General features: G+C 35.8%; 2 protein-coding genes across 3 annotated transcripts in view; one reads left to right on the top strand and one right to left on the bottom strand.

Annotated features, from left to right (window-relative positions):
* LOC120633618 (rho guanine nucleotide exchange factor 17) overlaps positions 1-5,838 on the top strand; it is a 141,274-nt gene extending 135,436 nt beyond the window's left edge. For both annotated transcript variants that reach the window (XM_039903868.1, XM_039903867.1), the window contains exons 17-20: positions 565-701; positions 1,514-1,691; positions 3,123-3,293; positions 3,565-5,838. In XM_039903868.1, the coding sequence (XP_039759802.1) occupies positions 565-701; positions 1,514-1,691; positions 3,123-3,293; positions 3,565-3,851 (773 nt within the window). In that variant the 3' untranslated portion in view covers positions 3,852-5,838. The remainder of the gene's footprint in view (positions 1-564; positions 702-1,513; positions 1,692-3,122; positions 3,294-3,564) is intronic.
* Positions 5,839-6,587: 749 nt separating this feature from the next.
* LOC120633868 lies at positions 6,588-8,117 on the bottom strand. The gene has a single exon (XM_039904249.1). The coding sequence runs from the start codon at positions 8,115-8,117 to the stop codon at positions 6,588-6,590; it is 1,530 nt and encodes a 509-aa protein (XP_039760183.1).
* Between the last annotated feature and the right edge of the window lie 13,389 nt (positions 8,118-21,506).

The raw sequence follows: 21,506 nt of genomic DNA, 5'->3' as shown, positions 1-21,506 counted from the left end.
AAACTATGCCGATGTTAACCTGTGAACATAGATGTTTTGTTTTGGTAGAAGAAGTAGGTAAACACTTAAAAGGTTGATTAATCTGTTATAAGTCTTGAAATGACTTCGAAACGGAGAGTTCTGTCGAATTTGAGAATAAATGTAGCTCAATAAAGAACTATGGGACACGAGGTCCTGGGTACGAATCCTGAGTCGGGCTATATTATGTAAGGTGTTGTGTATTTTGTATTAAAGAATTTTCGGTACCCGGAGTTACGTTATGTTGGTGGTGTCAGCCCTCGTGCCTCGTAGAGAACGTAAAGCCGTCAGCCTCGCCTATTATCAGTTAACTGTCGTAAAAATCGTTATGGCCTACAAACCCGCCTTGGAAAAATGTGGTGGTATGCTCTAAAATCGTCTCTCCTATGAGACTCTAGGCCCATGTCCTGGAGTGTGACGTTAATACGCTGCGGATGGCAGAAAAGGAGTAGTAGTGTAGGAGTTTGAATGTTAGCCCAGACCGGAAAGTGTTGCAAAAGGTTATGATTTGAAGTTCATAAAATATTTGTTTTTCAACATTTTCAGACAGTTCATGGACGGAGCGCTCAACTATTCCCGTGGGGACGGGGTCAAGTCCCGTGAGCAGTATGCTACTGTCAGAGGGCAAGCTATGGTGTGCCACTCATTCCTCCATCAAAATCATAAACCCGCAATCTTTGCAGGTAGGTGATAATGGGGATAGGCGTCTCTTTGTACTTCCGTTTACCCCGGTACTAAAATTATAAATAATTAACGACGATGACGGCCGATAGGCGCATTAAGTTCTGCTTTCTGAGTCCAGCGCCGTCGCGTCGGTCGAATCGGATCGTTATAAATTGGTTTGGATTAGATTTCATTGGATAACCCTAAAAAATTATAAACTATATTTTGAATTACATTTTTTTTCTTAATAGTATAAAAGAAAATATTTGTCTATCGATTTAAATAAAAATAAAAATCTTCACTTAATTGAATGACATATTTTTTAAATAACCGAATAACTGAACTGATTTTGATAACATTTTTTTGGGGACTAGTTCTTTGAAAAGTAATCTTTTAAAATAAATAAATAATTTTCTTAATCATGAAGAAATAAAAGAATTGTAACGTTGAATCATTGTGAAAAAAATTCTGAAGTACAACGTCTCTGCATATGCTACGCTCTACTGTTTATTTCATGATGATACTATTGTCTGACTACTAGAGCTATCAAAACATTTAGTCAATTCTGTTGTACAAACCTCTCAACAAAACGAAGTTGACAGTTTGTTTTACAATGTTCTTTATAGAAAAGAATAGATCTGGTTTTGTTGAGAGATTTATGAACAACATAAATATTACGAAGTACCTATCTATCTCGTCGATTATTATCTATCATGTTAATATCAGGTTTGTTTTCGAATCTAATGCGAAACAACCCCCTCCCCTCCCCAACATAAAACAATCTAATGACTTATTGGTTATTAAACTTATAGAGTACAATTTTTGGTTGCAGGTGGACGAAACATTCCAAATCAGTTCAGAAACGAAACCCATCAGTCACATGGCCGTGGCGGGTGGCTCCATCTGGTTGTCACTGCACAACGCGGCTCAGCTGCGCTGCTACCACGCCACTAGCCGCGAACAGCTCGCTGAGATCAACATCACGCCGCAAGTCACCAAGATGTTACATGGTAAAAAACTTACTTATTAAGGGACAGTGTAATAAATAACACTTCAGCCTCGTATTCGGGATGACCGAGGTTGACGCCAGACTTGTAACTTTTCAAACCTATGTGCATCATCATGATCATCATATCAACCGATAGACGTCCATTGCTGGACATAGGTCTTTTGTGGGGAGTTCCAAATTCCACGGTATTGTGCCGGTTTTATCCGGCTACCTGCGACGCGCTTAATGTCGTCTGTCCACCTCGTTGGAGGTTGGCCAACGCTGCGCTTACTAGTGCGGGGCTGCCATTCCAGCACCTTGGGACCCCAACGTACATCCTTTCCCCGAACTATGTGCCCCGCCCATCGCCACTTCAGCTTCGCGACTCGTTGAGCTATGTCGTAACTCTGGTTCTTCTACGAATATCCTTGGTTTTCCTAATCCTAAGGTTGCCTGGAAGAGATCGCTACCAAGCGATAAGGCCGCCCTTTGTATCCTACTTTTTTAGTTTATTTTTGTCCATGTTTGGTGTACAAATAAAGTGTATAAATAAAATAAATAAATTAATTTCTGATTTGATCCCGTAGAGATACTCCTAGCATAGCTCTCTCCATTGCCCGCTGAGAGACTCTGAGCCTTCCTTTGAGGCCCAAAGTCTATAACCTATGTGCATTTAAACTAATTCATTTATATGTTCCATTCATTCTAAAAAGAGACCCGTGGCTTATATTCTCGGCTTGAAAGAGTTGATAATGATGAAAATGATGTTTTGGATGGATTTGGAAATAGATTTAGTTACTTTATTCTTTAAAATAATTGTTTTATAAATGTAACCTAAAATAAACAATTTAAAACTAAATAAAATCTAAAACGTCCTCGAAACCACCGCAGCGAGGCACAGTTCCTAAGATGCTGGCAGCATTGCCCCTTTTGATGGCCAAACTAATTCGTTGGCCAAGGTAACTGCCCGCTCTAGGATCACCGGTAGACTCGATAACCCTTTTCGATAATTCTTTGATTTGGGCTCTTGGGGCTCTTGCCTCCGGACCCCACGGTCCCAAAGTCTGTACTCCAAAAGGCACAAAAATGAAGCTGCTATCCAGGTTACTTTATGCAATTTGTTTGTTTTATATTTACTTCATCATATTTTTGGAGACTTCTTCGTTGCCATAGAATCTCGTTGTTTTGTGCATGCAATGTGTCTTTGGCAAAATTATTTTTATGGATGAATATCGTTTGATCTGCTTGATTTTTACCAAAACCCAATCTAATGTCTTAGATACTTTTATGCGAACTGTAACTTTAATTTTAAGTGCTTTGGAAATTAGCTTTGTAAAACCTAAAACCAGTTTTCAAGATCTTAAAAAATAATATCTTTTACAAATTATAACGGTGACATCGTAAGATACAAGTTAAATTAAAAAAGTCATTCCTAAACAACTTTTTGTACCAGGTTGCGATGACATAATCCGGCAGCACAAGGCGGCATGTCTCCGCGTGACGGCTTTACTGGCTCATCGTGATACCCTCTGGGTCGGGACTAGCGCCGGAGTGCTCCTGACTGCCCCTCTACACAACTCGCCTAATGCACGCACTGGCACGTTTACTGTTCCACAATTGAGTGGTAAGTTGCAAGAAGTACACACTCCAGTTCCGTAAGGAACGCTGGGTACTATTCCAAGCCACAATATTATATTCTGACACAAATGATGAACTTTTTTACAGGTTACCTACATTATTTAAAAAAAATATCGGTTTGAAATTATAGTTTCGATGGTGACCTGCCATAAAATTTAAACGGATATAGCTGAGTCATAATTTATCCACATTGCACATCAATCTCCACTATTAAATCAATAACACCTTACCTAATAAAATAACTTATGTATTTTCAGGTATCACTTATGGACACACGGGTCATGTGCGATTCCTGACAATAGTAGAAAACCCCGCACCACAAAAACCCACAGCAAAACCCACACAAAGCTTGAAAACCAAAGCTTTGAGTCGACGATCTACAAACGCGGAGAAACTACAGAAGCAGACAGAAAGCACACAGTCCAATAAAGAAACTCTGGTTATCTCTGGTGGCGATGGTTACGAGGACTTCAGAAGTTCATCTATGACAGAAGACGCTGGCAGAGAGGATTCGACTAATCACCTTCTGCTTTGGAGAGTATGAACGAATTTCACGGCCTACAGGGGTTTTAATGCTACACTGAGACAGTTTGTTTCAGTTTTGAACTTCAAATTATTGTCATATAAAGGCTTCATCACACAGATGCGGAGTTCCAGAACTTCGGATGGTATTTGACAGCTGGGTGTAAGAAGTTGTGAATGCATGTGGTACCTAAAGATATGTACCTATTTATTGAGTATGATAAAATGACTGCAGAAGTTTGCAGAGAAACGAAGAGTTAGAAAAGCTGTTCTAAGTGATTAAGAGCAGATCAATGCGATTAATCCGACTGAGGTTTCGCATCTGTTTTGATAGCCTTAAATGTTTTAGAAAATGCATGTGTCTGCTAAAAACTATTTGATGATTATTTGATTGTTAAACTGCCTAACGTTTTATGACAAGTTTCTGTTGACTATACTTAAGTGAACTCGTAAATAATTTATTTCCAGCTTTTTTTTCAAAAAAAAATGTTGATATTCTTAATAATATAATATTTTAAAACTGCTTAAGATGGTTAATAAAATTGTTTGCGCGTTCTAGCATAGATAGCGTTTTTATATTGAGATTATTAATTAAAGTTTAAGTTAGGGCATCAAATGTCCAAATTATTATTATCAGCAATTTATAAAAGAAAATTTATATTGTGTGTCAGTCAATACCTATGCAACTTCTAACATCGTGCAGTATTACTAAACGTATCATTAACTTATTGGATTATTAACGGCCTCATTTCCTTTGTTTCTAAAAGCTTGATCACTGTTAAAGTAAGCGAGCATTAAAATCTTCTATCTTTGCTTCAGCACATTTTATAATGACCAATGCACATTACAGGGCACTCGTGCCATACCGACCGCAATGATTAGAAAACGTAGACATTTGCAATGTTATTTAGTATAATCGATGATTAACGTTTTGCAACTTTAACAGCTAGTTTGTTGATCAACCGTTTAGAAACACGGGCTTTATAAAGTACGTAATTTACGTTTTATATCACAAAGAAGTATGTTTTTAGAGAAATTTATTACGTGTACCTATCTAATCATATCAATATAAAATGTCCGTAAATATTTTGCTATAATATAAAATAGTCGTGGCAATATTGACTCTAGAGTAATGGAAATACAATTGCTAATAAAGTGTTTTGTAAGCGGGCTATAATATTGCGAATTGCTGTAAAACTTGCTGTCCAGTTAGTGTACAAAGGTCACTGTTCAATCGTGAGCTTTGTATAGTGACTATCGGTTGGCAACCTGTTAGAAAATGTACACATTACGGCAGAAATATAAGTAGTCATTGCGTACTAGAGACTGCCAATTAGTGGCCACAGAAATGCAGAAATTGTATTTAATTAGCTAAAAATAGAATATAATGCTAAAATATACTAGCCCGTTTATGAGCGCCTCTTTAATGTAATAGATATACTTTTGAACGATTCTCTTTAGATACTATGTTGCCGTCATGTATTTGTATGATAACGTACAAATCGTGTTTCCATTTTTGGAAAAATATAGATACAGCGGAATAAAAAAATAATGAAACTATGGTATTTTCTCGCTGTTCATATAAACCTATAAATAATTATCTCTAGATTCTAACTTAATTTATTTGTATTACTACTGTACGAATTATCGCTCCATTTTTGGAGAATTTAAAATTGTAGACAAAGTAAACTGAAAAGTAATAGGACTATAGTATTTTCTCTGTGTTCACTATAGATGTGAAATAATAGTTCTCATTAGATCTCTTACTATATATTATGTATGTATGTATGTACCTAATTATGATAAGGTATATAGTCAATGTGAAGCTTTTTATTATACAGAGTCGAGGAAATTTTTGCTCAAAACGAGATAATTTCTTTTTTTATGTTACCTACTGAACAAAAAAAATTTACACTCCGAGCAAAATTTTAAATTGTATTTAAATATATATGTGAACGAAGTAGGTGTCTGTAGGAATGATGCTATACAGATGAATTAAAAGAAATTGCACTAAAGTGTCTTTTTATTTTCTCCTCTACAGAAGGTTGGCGGTATGTACGAAAAAGTAAATGAAGTTCTTGTAGACTCGTATATAAAATTATTCATGAAGTTCGCTTTACAGAATTCTCAAACGAATTTAGGTAGCGCGAGCTAATGTGCAAGTTGCGCCATCTAGTTCTCCGAAGAGAAAAAAGATCGTTGTTACACTAATACTCCGCGAGCAGCGCCAATATCGCTGAGGTCGCGGGGAGGCATTACACGGATACAACACGGCTTTAGTGCCATTATACAATACTAAACTATCAATAATAAACAATATTGCATCCAACAGAATCGCCTCGGATGTGAAATTATAGTCACAAAACTAATTGTATGCCACTATTTTCGTAATGTAAACCCAACTTAAAATGCGATCAGATAAAATTAAACACAGTTTTTTTTCATCAATAATTTACTACAGAAGCTCGTAATGAATAAAAGTCTATAATAAAATGAATCTTTAATTTTCTTAGTATATGATAATTGCAGCCTAGCCTTTTAAAGTATTACACACCTTTATAGGGTTTATAATTTTCTTCATATTACATCGGTATTTCAGGTTGAGTTATACAGGTTATGTCCAGCTTATATAGCAAATTTCAGATAGTCAACAAATACAGCCTTACATTATCTTAATACCTGAGTGAAGAAGTTTGCTTGGCTGGATCATTATTATTTGAGATATTTTTGACCACCTTTAAATTGCTTGTATCTCAATCTAATTGCATAAAACAATCACTTTATTAATAAACTTCTTCAACGTATCCGAGTTGATATTATTTCCACCATCCTTTTTCCCTCTACTAACGAAATATGGATCCATTTGTAACTGTAAGGCCAGTTTTTTCAAAATTGTTCTTCTATCTCTGTCATTATCAATAGCTTCTCTTTTAACTTTATCCCCATTTGAATACTTCATCATTAATAATTCAACAGTAGCACAAATAAGATCTCTTGTTTTAAGAAATTGGCTTTGTGTTACGTTTGACTTTCCAACTTTTATATAGTCTCTTTTACCTCTAGCAATGTAATATGGATCATTGCGTACAGATTTGACTATATCTTCGAGAGCACCTCGTCTACCCCTAACTGCCTTTGCAATATCAGATTCACTAAATTTCTTACCTCTTGAAATAAAAAATGGATCATCTTCAGCCGATGAACGACTGCTACGTTCTACTATAATATAATGAGGCTCTTCAGCATAGATTCTATCATCATGGACAGTATTCTGCTGAAATGTTTTTGAATGCAGTTCGTTAGTTGAATATTTGTTTGAGGTATTAGGATTATATCGAATAGGATTTCTGGTTACGCCATTGAATAAAGATTTAATTTTGCTATCTCTACCTCTATTCATCCAAAATGGTGCATGAACTTCCTCTTTCTTATTTCTTTCGAAATCACCATCGTTAATTTTAAAATCATTAATAGCGTTAATAATTGAATCTTTCGGCCCATTTTTTGTGATATCTTTGTACAAGTTAAGAGATTTAGCTTTATCCTTTCCTTGATCCCCAAAATATTCTAATGGTTCCCTTCTTCCCCTATTACCCCAAAAGGGTTCCTCATCCTGTCGTCTGCCACGGTTGCCCCAGAAAGGTTCATCATCATCAAAACCATCTTTGCTACTCGTTAATGGTAAAACGAGTTTTTCCCGTTTACCTCTATTACCCCAGAAAGGAGATTCATCATCTTGCCTTCTACCTCTTGTACCCCAAAATGGATCATCGTCTTGTCTTCTTCCCCTATTTGCCCAAAATAAATCTTCAGGTGGATCATCATATTCAGACTCACCAGAATCACGCCTTCCTCGATTGCTCCAAAATGGTAATCTTTCTTCTTTTATTTTATCAATGTTTAACACTCTATATAAATTTTTATTATCTTCAAGCCTGGGAATTGGCAATTGCACCGTTTCATAGGAAGTGCTTTCTCGTCGACCTCTGTTTCCCCAAAATGGCGAATCTTTGTCAATAGTTTCTTTCAATTTTAAATTATTTGCTCTTCCATCTAAGTAATCATATTGATTAGTATCATCAATTATATTATCTCTACCAGATATTAATACCCTCCCAGCAACATCATCGAAAGACCTTTTTATGCGTGCAATGTTAACTTTATATTTACTGATACTATTATTTTTGCTACCAGATTTTATCTGTTTTATAGTTTTATTTTCATTTTTTCCAAAAACATCATCTGATATTAGCAGAAGTGTTAATAGTAAAAGGTTATTTCTTCTCATGTTTTTATATCTGCAAAATAATTTATATAATAAGTACAGGAGCTTTTTAAATAGGTTTCACAAAAGTTTGTACCGTAAGTGAGTAATTTCTTCGCTATGGTTGTTATTTAGTATACATACAACGAAAACTGCGGAAATTTGTTCCAATGTATTAAAACTAATTATCATTAGGATTATCAATGATTTTCTGATTATCATTAGGAATTGCTTATAGACCGTTCCGCTTTTATATTTCTCTAGACGGAATAAAGATTATGAAATTTAAAAATGTTGATGTTTGAAAAGAAAGTTCTTGTTCTTGTGAAAAGTTTCTTGCTGGATTCTCGGTAGAATCCACCTTCCAAATCAGTAGTACTGCATCACTATATGCAGACAGACTTAACGTTTAAAAAGTTCTTATACAAACTCTTCTTGAAATAAATGAATTACGCAGATCATATTACCTGTTAAAAGATTTATTTAATTTTATTTATTAAACATTGTCATCAGCAAACTAAACTTTCTTACTTTTAAGAATGGTTCAAATTTTTTTTGTTTTATATTATATTACACTTAAAGTAAACTCTAGAGTTAAGGTTAAGTTGATTCAAATATCCCTTGCTTTAACGGCGAAGGAAAACATCTTGAGGAAACTTGTATGCCTGCTACATAACGTTCTCAAAGGTATGTGAAGTCCACCAATCCGCACTGGGCCGGCGTGGTGGACTCATTAACCCATGGGTCATAAATGGGTTGATATGATGATGGCGAAAAGTTAACTCTTGATTGTATCGTTTGCATTTTTTTTCTTTACATTTGAAGCTATTGTAATTAAAATAATATATTATAAAATTTAGGTATTAATTTCACTTATTTTGGAAAAAAAAACGAACGAATATAAACCAAAAGTATAGGAAGAAGTGATACTTACATTACTTTGTTGGGCACTAAATGACCATCATTGCTAACACCAAGAAATAATAAACAAACTCTTAGACGGTGGTAACTTCACGCTGATTCAGACGTATGTGAAAATCAAAAATAATGCCGCAGCTTTTATAAAGGAAACCATCGTAGGCGGAGTTTCCCCAGGGTTGGAAAACAATTCTTTTATTTATTTTATTTATTTTATTTCTCGTTTACTACTAATTCAGTTGGGAGTTGCGACCGTTATTAAATTAAACAATGCTCACTGGCTATTGCTTTGGACTTCCAGTAAGGGTAAGTTTTGTACCGTATTTTCTTTAATTTAAGATCTGATTACATGTGTGATTTCTAACAAGAGATGTACTAATTTTTTTGAGATCGGTGAGTCTAAGTTCTAGAATGAGACCCTTTCACCTATGAGAGGGGAGAACTATGCCTAGCTGTAGAATATTAATAACTGACGATGATTATAATACATCTGAAACTTTTGCTATTACTTTGTTAATGGGATGCTAAAATACCACCAAAAAAAAAATTCTGAGCCGTCACGGGACGCCTGGCAGATGTGAAACATCGAAATTATTTTGTACAAGTAATAGACAAAATACAAATTATGACAGGAACTAAATATGACGTGATAAAAATACAATATTACGTATTTTCTCCAAAAAATTATTACTGTTTATTTAATATACATTTATTTTCTTCATATACAAAATGTTTTAATTCAAAAATTTCTTTAAAAAGGTGACAACTTTATCATACAGCTATCGCTACGAGAAAAATCAGGTTTACCCTCCACCTATAGATGTTTCACATGAAAAATTAATAAGGGTTAGAATCTAAATACATACATTTAAATACAGAAAGATTTGACTGACGCATTTAACATGCATCCAATCATTGACTTAATATTTACACCATGTTTTCATTTGAAATAGTTATATAACTCTGTATAAGTATAATAAAGAAAGCATTGCTACTACGCGAACATAAGAGAGGTAGAGGACGAGCGATAACCCATGACAGATTGTCTTGGCGCCAGAAAATTAGGAGAGCCGACCCTACCTAAAGTGGGATGGCCTTTGAAGAGTAAGATATAACTGTATTGAATAATATTAACGAAAATAATTAATTAGGTATTAATTTGGTGGATAATAACACTGAATGTAGAGTTGAGATGGTCAGAATTTCCTTGAAACCAATATGTGGTTACGGCAGGTTAGAATATAGTAATCACCACTCCTTTCTTTATCGCGGCTGCCGTACGAGGCGACTAAAATAAAATAGAGGAGAACGGGCAGCAGCGTCTTCTGTGCAACTACTACAGTCTACTGCAATCACCCATTTGCCCAGCAGCGTGTTGATTGTTGCAAACTATCCCGTTTGATCCTGCCTTTAGTCCAGCTGTCCAGTTTAGCCATTCACAATGGCCTTTTTGTGTCGAGTCTGTCAGAAAACTGTTTTCATCACACTCTCCTCTTTCCACGGGTGTCGTCCGATACAACCAAAGGAATATAACGGAGGACGGGCAGCAGCGCACTCTGTGCTACTACTACATATGTCTTGCAGCGTGGTGATTATGATGAAGTCATTTTCACGATTGTGCAGTATACAATATCATGTTTGTGTAACTTATAATTAATTTTATTGAAAAAATGAATAGGTAAGCCACAAACATTGGTAGCCCTTAATATATTTTGTTTTTGAATGGTCAGCGGTCAATTCCGTATCTAGATATACACATTCAATGAATATTTTATATTTGGCATCACAAACATATTTCAAGTTATCTTTATTCAGTATTATTATTATTATTATTATTATTATTTAACTCTTTATTTGTACACCACAATGAAGTTAGGAAAATAAAAAAAAACAAAAGAAATACAAAGACAGAAGTAGAATACAAAAGGCGGCCTTATCGCTAAGTAGCGATCTCTGCCAGGCAACCTTTGGATTAGGACAAGATGAGAGAGAGCGGACAGGTGGTGTAAAATTATTATAAACGTACATTCAAATAGCTAAATACAAATACATAAACAAAATTGCACAAATAAGAAAAATATAATAAATAAATATAAAATAATAAACTAATATATACTCAATCATACACATATATGAACATATAGATAATAAAAATAAACATAATCAAGGTATAATAAATGTCGTCATTATAGTGCAAGATAATATGCTTTCACCGCGTTTTTAAATGTTTCAAGCGATTTTGCCTCACGTATATTTAGTGGGAGCGCATTCCACAACTCAATAGCTTGCACTGTAAACGAGAGTTTATAGAACTTCGTCTTGTGAAAAGGCATGTGAAGTGTCAGCATACGACATGATCTTAAATCAGCAGGCAATCCTACAAAATCAAATTTTTCCTTCAAGTACGAAGGTGTTTTAGGATTAAATAACACACAGTACAGAAGTGAAAGGACATGCATATCTCGGCGACGGCGAATAGGGAGCCACTTGAGCTTTTGTCGAAATTCAGATACGTGGTCATACTTGCGTAGGCCAAATATGAACCGAATAGCAAGATTTTGGAGACGCTCAAGTTTGTTAAGCTGGTCCTCAGTCAAATTAAGATAGCTTGCGTCCGCATAGTCAAGAATAGATAGAAGGAGGGAATGTGCCAACATAACTTTAGTCGGGATTGGGAGAATAGATCTTAGGCGTCGCAGCGAGCCCATGGTGGCAAACATACGTCTACTCATTTCTTTTATATGTGTGGACCAAGACAAATCCTGATCTAAATATAAGCCAAGGTCTTTAACGGTAGCACAAAAAGGTATACCTACACCGTTATATAGAATAGGCCATAAGTTACGTCCATCAACTTTGGAAATCATTCCAGGGCTGCCAATGATGATTGATTTAGACTTCACAGGATTAACTTTTAGACCATATTGCTTGCTCCACTCATAAATAACCCCAAGATCCAAATTTATAGCAGAGACAGCAGAACCAAGATTTTCAATGCTTGAGTGGCGATAAATTTGGATATCATCTGCATACATGTGGTAGAGAGAAGATATATTTTGAGTAATGGAATTGATGAATATAGCAAAGAGTAAGGGAGATAACACGCCACCCTGAGGTACCCCGGCCGTAACATCACACCAAGAAGACATAGACTCATCCAAGCGAATGCGTTGTCGACGACCATAGAGGTAACTCCGAAACCAGTCTATCACAGATGGAGATATGTTAATAGAGCACATCAGACTAAGCAAAATGTCATGTCATTATTATTCAAGCAGAAGGTATAGGGAAAAGCAGTAGTTATATAAAACTGCCTTTTTGGTCAGCGATTAGGCAAGTTGAGCTATGTATCAGTATGCCTTATATGATACGAAGAATTATATTGGCCCAAGCGCCTATATAATTTATGGTATTTTTAAATATAGGCTAGTTTATAAGCTTATTAATATGATCGAACAAAGAGAATAATAATTAGGAATTGAGATTAAGATAATAAGTTCAGAAAATATTGAATTAAAAATAATAGCGTAGTGTAGCGTTACCTTAACTGTGGGTGACGGGTGTGTCCAGTTTTCTTGATTACGGAACGGGAGCAACTGAGCGGGGAGGTTCGGGTGAAATGGTATATTATTTAATACAATTTTTTTAAGTTTATTTATGTAGGTACGTACCAACAATTATGAAGATAAATCATGTAACACCTAAATTTCTCTACAAATTAGAACTGCATTCAAATCACAACAAAAACCTTTGCAACAGAGTCGATACGCCTCGAAATACGTATCTAAGATATATTACATATTTTCGTGTCTGATCAATGATACTAACACTTGACAGTAATTCACACGTAACAGAAAAAAAAATATTTTATTTAACCTCACGAAGCTTTAGATATCACATCAAAGTAATATAATGTAAGTAGTTTAACTACATATTTAGATCAAGTGCATACGAGATTTTGCATTTCGTTATGGTAGAGTTAAACTTAGTTATACTCTACCTAACTACTGGTTTTTAAATATGCCTGGCATACTGACATCAGAATTATTAATATTCTATTCATGTGAATAAGCTATTTACCATAGAAAAGAAATATGATTAGTGTATTATACATCCACCACTCTGTATCGATGTGTGTGATTTGCTGCTAATGTAAAATACTGTAGGGAAACTACATAAAGCAAAGAAGCTGCCCACCGTAACGACACAATAATGACGGCGTAAGTCATGCTTAAGTCACTGTAGTGATAAGCGGCAGGTGGCGTTTGCAAAGATTTTAAATCTTCGCCGACGCGACGTTATGACATTACAAAACTGTATGTTCTAGAGATTAATTAGGTAATGAAAACAAAAAATAAAATTCTCCAATTAAAAGCAAAGAGTTGTAGTTCCTTTTCTCCCCAACCTCCCCTGTATTCCTGCGAGTTTTACAGAATAATAAGATTGCTTGTCTACTTATTACCCGCTCCGGTAAACACATTTCTAAAAAGGGTATAAAAGCAGAGATTTCTATTTGAAACGCCATTTGTTGCCGTGTGCGCGTCCTACAAAGAATTCCTTTACGAGTCGCTGGTATTAATATGATACTTAAAATTCATTAATATTGTTGATATTCAATAAATTTAAGATTTATTAATAGGTACAATCAAAAGATCTACTCACTAAAATTTCTAGCCGATATTTTTACACAATTATTTTCATCCGTAGGTATAAAGAATCTTTAAAAATGTCAAATTTAAGGAACATTGTTGTTAATAAATTTAGAAAGGATTTTCAATTTGATATCCCTCCCTTTCGAGTAGGTAAGAAAGAAGGGAATCTGGTTATTTTTAATTTAAAACCTGGAAATTGGTCTTACATACTAAAATGCTAGAATCACATTTAATATATTTTTTTAATTTTTATTTGAATAGCATATTAAGACGCAAGCATCAGCTAGACCATCATATTATGGTCTACCCAATGTGCCCAATTATATTAAAATCCGTGATTAACAGGAATCGTTCTCATATTAAACATTTGACGGCCGATTGGCGCAGTGGGCAGCAACCCTGTTTTCTACGTCCAAGGCGGTGGGTTCGATTCCCACAACTGGACAATATTTGTGTTATGAACATGAATGTTTTTCATTGTCTGGGTGTTTATCTATATACTATAAGTATTTATGTATATTATTCATATAAATTATTCATCAGTTATCTCAGTACCCATAGCACAAGCTACGCTTACTTTGGGACTAGATGGCGATGTGTGTATTGTCGTAGTATATTTATTTATTTTATTTATTTAATATCTTCACAAATTGTCTTATGTCACAAAGTAATTTATCAATACTTAGTAAGTGGACCATGAAGTTCAGTTTTAATATTTGTAACAACAAGGTGTATTAACTTCGAAACACGCTCTTTCGGAAGGATTTACTCGAACAGGCATCCTTAGCTGTAGGATGTTAACTTCGCAATGAAAAATTACTTAGTACAGACTATTGGAAGATGTACAAAAAACCATCATATATTCGCCGGGCCACATAGGTTTCTTAATTGGGTAAGAAATTACTTATTTGATCACGTGGAAGTAAATTCAAATTCGAAAAGGTTTTATTTATGCACAGGCACATATGCACTTATGTTCATACATATATTATTAACATTATTGGGATGGTGATGGTGATAACAACATTCGTTAACTTAAAAGCAAATATAGAGCGGTTCCAAACTCGCTCTGGTCTAAGAGCCTACTATTTGACAGTAAACTGCGATTTGTGAGGAATGCGCCATCTAGTTACATTTACGGTTTCCCGGTGTTCTTTTGATATCCTTGAAATCGTAAGTTTAGCCGGGTTTTTTTTGTTATCACCATCTGACAGTTAACTTTGATTTGTAAATAATCGGCCATCTAGTTACATTTCTTTGGATTCCTTAGAAATGGAGTTTTGTTAAATTGGACTAAATTTTGTATCATTTTTTGAAATAGTCTAGTATATATAAATAACTAACACGATTTTTATTGTTTGCAGATATATTGATAAAAGAGATATGAATCTCTCGAGGCATTTTATAGAGAATGTTATCACTCTTGTAAAGAATTTCTCATCACAGGAGGAGCGAAGTTGCGAGCAAGAACCAGTATACAATACTAGATAAACATTGGAAATGAAATCATAGACGTATTTACGGTACTATCGGCCGTGAATAGCCCGATTTGAGTGGGGAGCTGGGTATTTTTAGCCCGCCTTTGATATGTCAGTTCAAGTGTTGATAACACGGTGTTATGACGATCGATGTAGACTTCTGGAGGATTTTGGACAGAGGCAGCGTGGACATATGGAGTATTAGACTTTTTTTTGTTAGTCCTGTAAAAGTTAACCCTTCACTGCAATCTCAAATGCTGGTAAGAGTTGTTGCAGTTTAAGATGTTAGCCGGCTAACCTGTTAGGGGTATTGCGCTTTTAAATTCAATTTCAAATTCATTTATTTCAAGTAGGCCTAATTTATAAGCACTTTTGAAACGTCAAGTATGTATGTTTGTAGTGACTCTACCACTGGTTCGGAAAGCAGATTCTACCGAGAAGAGCCGGCAAGAAACTCAGTAGTTGCTCTTTTACAACATCAACATTTACAATCATTTTTCTATCTTGCGGGAGATGAGAGCGAGGCTGGCTGCTTCCAATCTACCTTATCATTGAGGAATTCATCAAATGTATAGTAACCTCGCTGTACTAGATGCGTTTTTACACATTTTTTAAATGTATGCAATGGTTTTATTAAACCCGTACCTTTAATGGGTATCTACGCGACAGCGTACCGGAACGTAAATTTTTTTAGCGATTAGTCTTTGTCCACCAGACCAGACTACAGAAAAGTGATTAAGTGATTAAACAGATGATCTGGTAACATTAATCAATGAAAGGAATTTTGTACACTACTTTCTAAGATATTTTTTTGAGCAAATAAAAATGCCCAGAGTTGTATTGGTGTTTGCGTTCAATATTATACACTCGTTATGAAGCGATATGATAGGAATAAACACATGATCTACGCACTTGAAAAATAGCATGATTTTATTTCTAAACTAATTAAAATTAACACCTAATGTAAGCTTTTTTAGGCTTTATGCATTACAGCTATTAAACTATTAGCATGTTCTTTTTCAGCAAGCAGGAAGATGGCACGAGTGGGGTGCAAACTGTCTGAAATATGAATATTAATAACACATTTCAGATAGTGTAAAATGTACTTTTAAAATTTCAAACAGGCACTCTCTGTTATTCCATTTATCTGTATTTCGAGCATTTCGTCCGGCATTACGAGGAATGCCGATGAAATCGAAATGGAAACTTAAATGTGCTCATTAAAACATAATCGTAATTTAAGGCCTTGTTTATTATGTTACAATACTTTATTGCTTCACGCGTTTGTATTAAAACATATCTTGATAACGTAAACCTGATTGAAGGTTGAAAGGTAACATGGTGGTAGCAGCTAGGGTTTCACTTACTCCAAAGTATCGATATCGATCGGTACTTCTTTTTATATATTAATAGTCGGTTTCAATATCAGGTTTATATTCGATCATCATCACATCAACTCAGAGCACTGAAGAGCATGGGCCTGCTCCCACAATGAGAAGTGGCCAAGGACGTAGTCCACCACGCTGGCTCAGTGCGGATTTGTGGGCTCTACACACATTTGAGAACATTATGTAGAACTCTCAGGCATGCAGATTTCCTCACGATGTTTCCTTCACCGTTGGAGCAAGTGATATTTTAATTACTTAAAATGTACATAACTTAGAAATGTTAGAGGTGCGTGCTGGGATTAAACTCAGAGAAGAGAAGTGATTGATTGATTGACTAAGAAGAAGAGAGAAGAACTAAGAACGCAACCAGTAGTAATTAATGAACTTACAAAAATATATTAATACCCCAGTTCTATCATCCATGGTATCGATATTCGACTTGTGCATCCCTAGTAAAAATAGTTTGGAATTCCATAAATATAACTAAGATTTAAAATATAACTCGCTTGTTTATTTCGTAGAGATCGGCGAAGTGATGCATAACAGTTTTTGATGAAAGTATGAAATTTTAACGTTCTGGTTTTATTTTTAGGTCAGTATCGTTTTCTATCAAAAAATGTACAGTTTTCTACAGTAGCTAGTTTATGAAATTTGTTTTATAATAATAATAGAAACAGCAAGACTGGTTTACTTTGCCTCCTTTCATAGTGTGATGTCTTACGGGATCTTATTATGGGGCAAAGCTGCTGATATTGAAACTATATTCATATTGCAGAAAACAGCTGTACGGTCAATATATAAACTTAAATCACGTGAATCCCACCGTGAAAAAATTAAAGAAATAGGTATCCTTACGGTAGCCTCACAATATATTTATAACTATATAGTATTTGTAAGACAACATATTAGTCTTTATAAAAAAAAAGTGGATATAAACAGTCGACTTACAAGAAATGGTCATAAATTAGTGACATCTGCATATCGTCTTTTATAATATGATTCCTAAGGTAATTTTGGACCTACCAATGCATATGTTTAAAGAATGTGTTAAAACACATTTATTACAGCGAGGTTATTATACAATTGATGAATTTCTTAATGACAAGGTTGCTTGGAAGCATCCGGCTCCGCTTTCATCCCTCACAAGATAGAAAAATGAATTTTAAAATGTAAAATGTAAATTGTTGATATTGGAAAACAGCTTTGGCTCCACAACCAGACGCAAACATCACACTCGGTGCTATGGTCTAAAACAAAAGAGTGCAAACACACGAAGGAGGCCATACCAGTTCTCAACCCACGACTAACAACAAAATTACTGCAACTGAATCGACCTAAAATAAGGACAGTTGTAGGTATGATAACAGTGCACTGCCCACTAAACAAACACCTTTCCATTTTAGGTATAACTGACAGCCCTCTCTGCAGAGCATGCATGGAGACGGAGGAAACACCGATACACGTAATGCTCCAATGCAACGGAGTAGCAGAACAACGCGCAGCACACCTTGGCACACCTGGGCGGCCTGCTAAGCTTTTGGAGCGAGCTCGGCTGGCTGGAGTGATCCAGCGGGGAGCCGCATCAGTGGCCATACGTACAACGGACGGTCCCAGACCAACCAATTGCGGAAAAGGCCCAGGAACAGAAGAAGAAGAAGAAGATTGGAAAACAGCAACTGCTGGGTTTCTTGCCGGCTTCTTCTCAGTAGAATCTGCCTTCCGAACCATTGGTACAGTCACTACACACAGACTGACTTGACGTTTCCAAAGTGCTTATATTAGGCATACTTGAAATTAATGAATTTTGAATTTGCTTTTTTATTGTTTACCCGCGGTGAATAAATCTGTACACACAACTATAAAACACGTAAAACAAGGTATTTCCACTGGATGAGCTGATGATAGCGTTAAAATTATCATATTAGTAACAATCGATTAAATCTCTTGTCTTGTAATTCTTTTAGCATTATAGACAATTATATTAATTAACATAAAACATAAGTAAATTGTCATACTGAGGTTGTTGTATTTAATAAATGTTCTTAATCATAACCGGGACTTATTACGGTTTAATGGCATCGTTGCCAAAATTTCTTAAAAAATTTTAGTAACCAATATAAGATACTTCGGTTCCATCTAATAGCGAACATTGTATTTACGACTTACTTTTGGAGGCTCATAGTTTGAGCATACACTCACAACTCTCCTTCACTGCGGGTTGGTGGGCTTTAAAGACTATCACGGGACATACGGCTTATCGTGCTAATAAGAATAATAAGGAAAACATAGTGCTGGTACTGAAAATTTCTTAACAGTAAACAACACCTTTCAATGTTAGGCCCAAACCGGGAACCGAACTCGGAACCTCGTTATCCTGCGGATTTAACATGAACCAACGAAGCAATCAGTAACTGATTACTTAACGCTCCGCTGCATAGTCGGCAACTGTAGGGCTAATAAGATAGTTTAAGAGTCACTCAGCGAACGATGGAAGAAGCTAGCACCAGAGTGTCTCGACGTCATCAAATTCGAAATGAGAACCATAGATGAAGGAATGGTACAGTTTCTTAACTCAAATATATGAGAGCAGCCGCTCGCTCATGCTGATAGGTGGACGTCGGCTACTTCAAAGACTCAGCACATCTTGCACACCCGTAAGTGTACATTGTTGTGTTGTGATTCGAGGGATTTAGATGAAAAATAGTTAGTATTACTTTATAATAATATACCAACCAGTATTTAGATTTTATATTAATTACATAGAAAACTATTATAAAGTTCACTTTTTTCATTGATTTATTATATTACCATGCATTTTGAATAAATAAGAGGCAGCGAGCGTCGAATAAATACATGAGTAGCTTCCGGGCATGCTTGGGACATGCCTTCGTTTTATGCCCTAAATGCGTTGCCGATCGCGTTCAAATATTTTGCGTTGCGAAAGTCCCATGGCCAGCCCGTGAGACATAAAGCTACCAGTGTTAACCGACCTCTACGGCGTAGCAGTGTTACAAACAAGAGGTCTGACGTGCCAATCATGATTTCTACCCGAAGTTCAAAACCTTTCTATGGCATATTGAATTTTGTAATTGTAGCTATACATATCTACAGAGTATTAGAAGATTGTGCAATTTATTAGATCGGTATCCTTCTGACGGGCCTTCTTCTTCTTCTTTGAGACCTTGAACAACTGGTGTTGCATAGGGCCTTGACTACTTTTTTCCATCCAGAACTATCCCAAGGTTCAGATTTAAGTGTGGTCCAAGATAAGTTCACTTATCGCATTCATTTCCGTTTCCAGAGACCGCTTCCATGTTGCCTTTGGCCTTCCACGTTTTTGTTTATCCCCCGGCATCCAGTAGACAGCACAAAAAGTAAGTATCATAATCGTGTAGCCAGTGGATAGTCTCACACTAGAAATCCCAAATCGGTTTTTGTTAATAATCATATTCGAACTTGACCTAATTTCTGCTTTCGTTTACATCCAAGAGCAATAATTTTATATCTTGGAAATTTTAAGAGCCGGAAACTCTATGATCATATAAATAAATTAGTCAGGCGTGTTCGAAAGTATGTCGGACAGTTTCCTGCATTTTTTCCACGATTATCGACATATTTATGAAGTGAGTGATATGGGAACCTATTATGTAGAGTTAACCGATTTTAAATGTATTTAAAAAACCGAAATCAATTTATACTGAAGTCAGTATACGTTTTATCAATTTTCTGTTACGAATCGCTAAGTCCTGGCAAGGCCTTCCGGCCACATACTTATACCCTTTTTTTGGGACGTACAGCAAGATGAAAAAAAAGCTTCCTTCCTTCAATATCCCACACCCTTAAAGGAGCCTAGCTATAAAGTTTTTATGTCCCTCACTTTGTGTACTATCATACAGTCTGTCAACCTCAATATACCCCATTTTATGTTTTTCTAATCTTCTACCCATTACAGTGGCGTGCATAGAGGGTATGCACAGGGTATGCAGGTGATATTAAATGAAGAAAGCCTTCAGTACGAGTTATTAAAAACTTAAGGATAGGCATTGTAAGAGCTATAAAAAGCCCACCCGTAAGTATTTATAACTCGTATTGGAGATTTTCTTCATTTTATATCATCTGCATACCCTGTGCATACCCTCTATGCACGCCACTGCTACTCAATGGTGAGTATAGTGACATAATTGCATCGCCGATTAATTGGAATGAACTGACATACAGATAAAAATATTATTAACCGTTTTTTTTGTTTTATGTACCTTACTTATATATTTTTTGTAATAATTTGTAATTTTGACATGCAGTTGTCCATTTATTAATCATCATCATCATCCGCAACATATAACGTCCCACTGCTGGTCACAGGCTCCTCTCTCATAAGAGAGACATTTTAAGGGCGTAGACCCACCACGCGGCTCCAATTCGGGTTGGTGGGCATAAATTATAATGTTTATACCCACCAACCCGCAATAAACATAATCAATAGTCTATAACAGTCCACGCTGTACGTGTTAAACGTGCTGGACTAAGGGCCACTCCCAATGGGGGAGTTTGCCCATAATCACCACGCTGGGCTGACGGGTCGGTGATCGCAGTGATGGTAGTAGTAGCACAGAGTTCGCTGCTGCCTGCTCTCCGTTATATTCCCTTAGTCACCTCGTACGACACCCGTTGGTAGAGGAGGGGTTGTGGAATTTTATCCTGAACTGCCGTCACCACACGTCACTATTGTATTATAGTCCATTTATAATACAATTAAATAATATTGATTGTACTGCATCGGTGTGTTCCCTCTGGTATTCAAATATTCATTTATTTCAAGTAGGCCTAATTTATAAGCACTTTTGAAACGTCAAGTCAGTCTGTTTGTAGTGACTCTACCACCGGTTCGGAAGGCAGATTCCACAGAGAAGAGCAGGCAAGAAACTCAGCAGATTGCTCTTTTCCATCATCATTTTATAGTTTAACAATCTTTTGATT

This window comes from Pararge aegeria, chromosome 22 (genome assembly GCF_905163445.1).
Source record: "Pararge aegeria chromosome 22, ilParAegt1.1, whole genome shotgun sequence".
Taxonomy (NCBI): Eukaryota; Metazoa; Arthropoda; class Insecta; order Lepidoptera; family Nymphalidae; genus Pararge; species Pararge aegeria.
The sequence above is the reverse complement of the archived record's forward strand: the minus strand, read 5'-3'. Positions and strand labels throughout refer to the sequence as shown.

Coding starts and splice junctions, on each gene's coding strand:
- LOC120633868 (XM_039904249.1), bottom strand. CDS start 8,117: ATGAGAAGAAATAACCTTTTACTATTAACACTTCTGCTAATATCAGAT.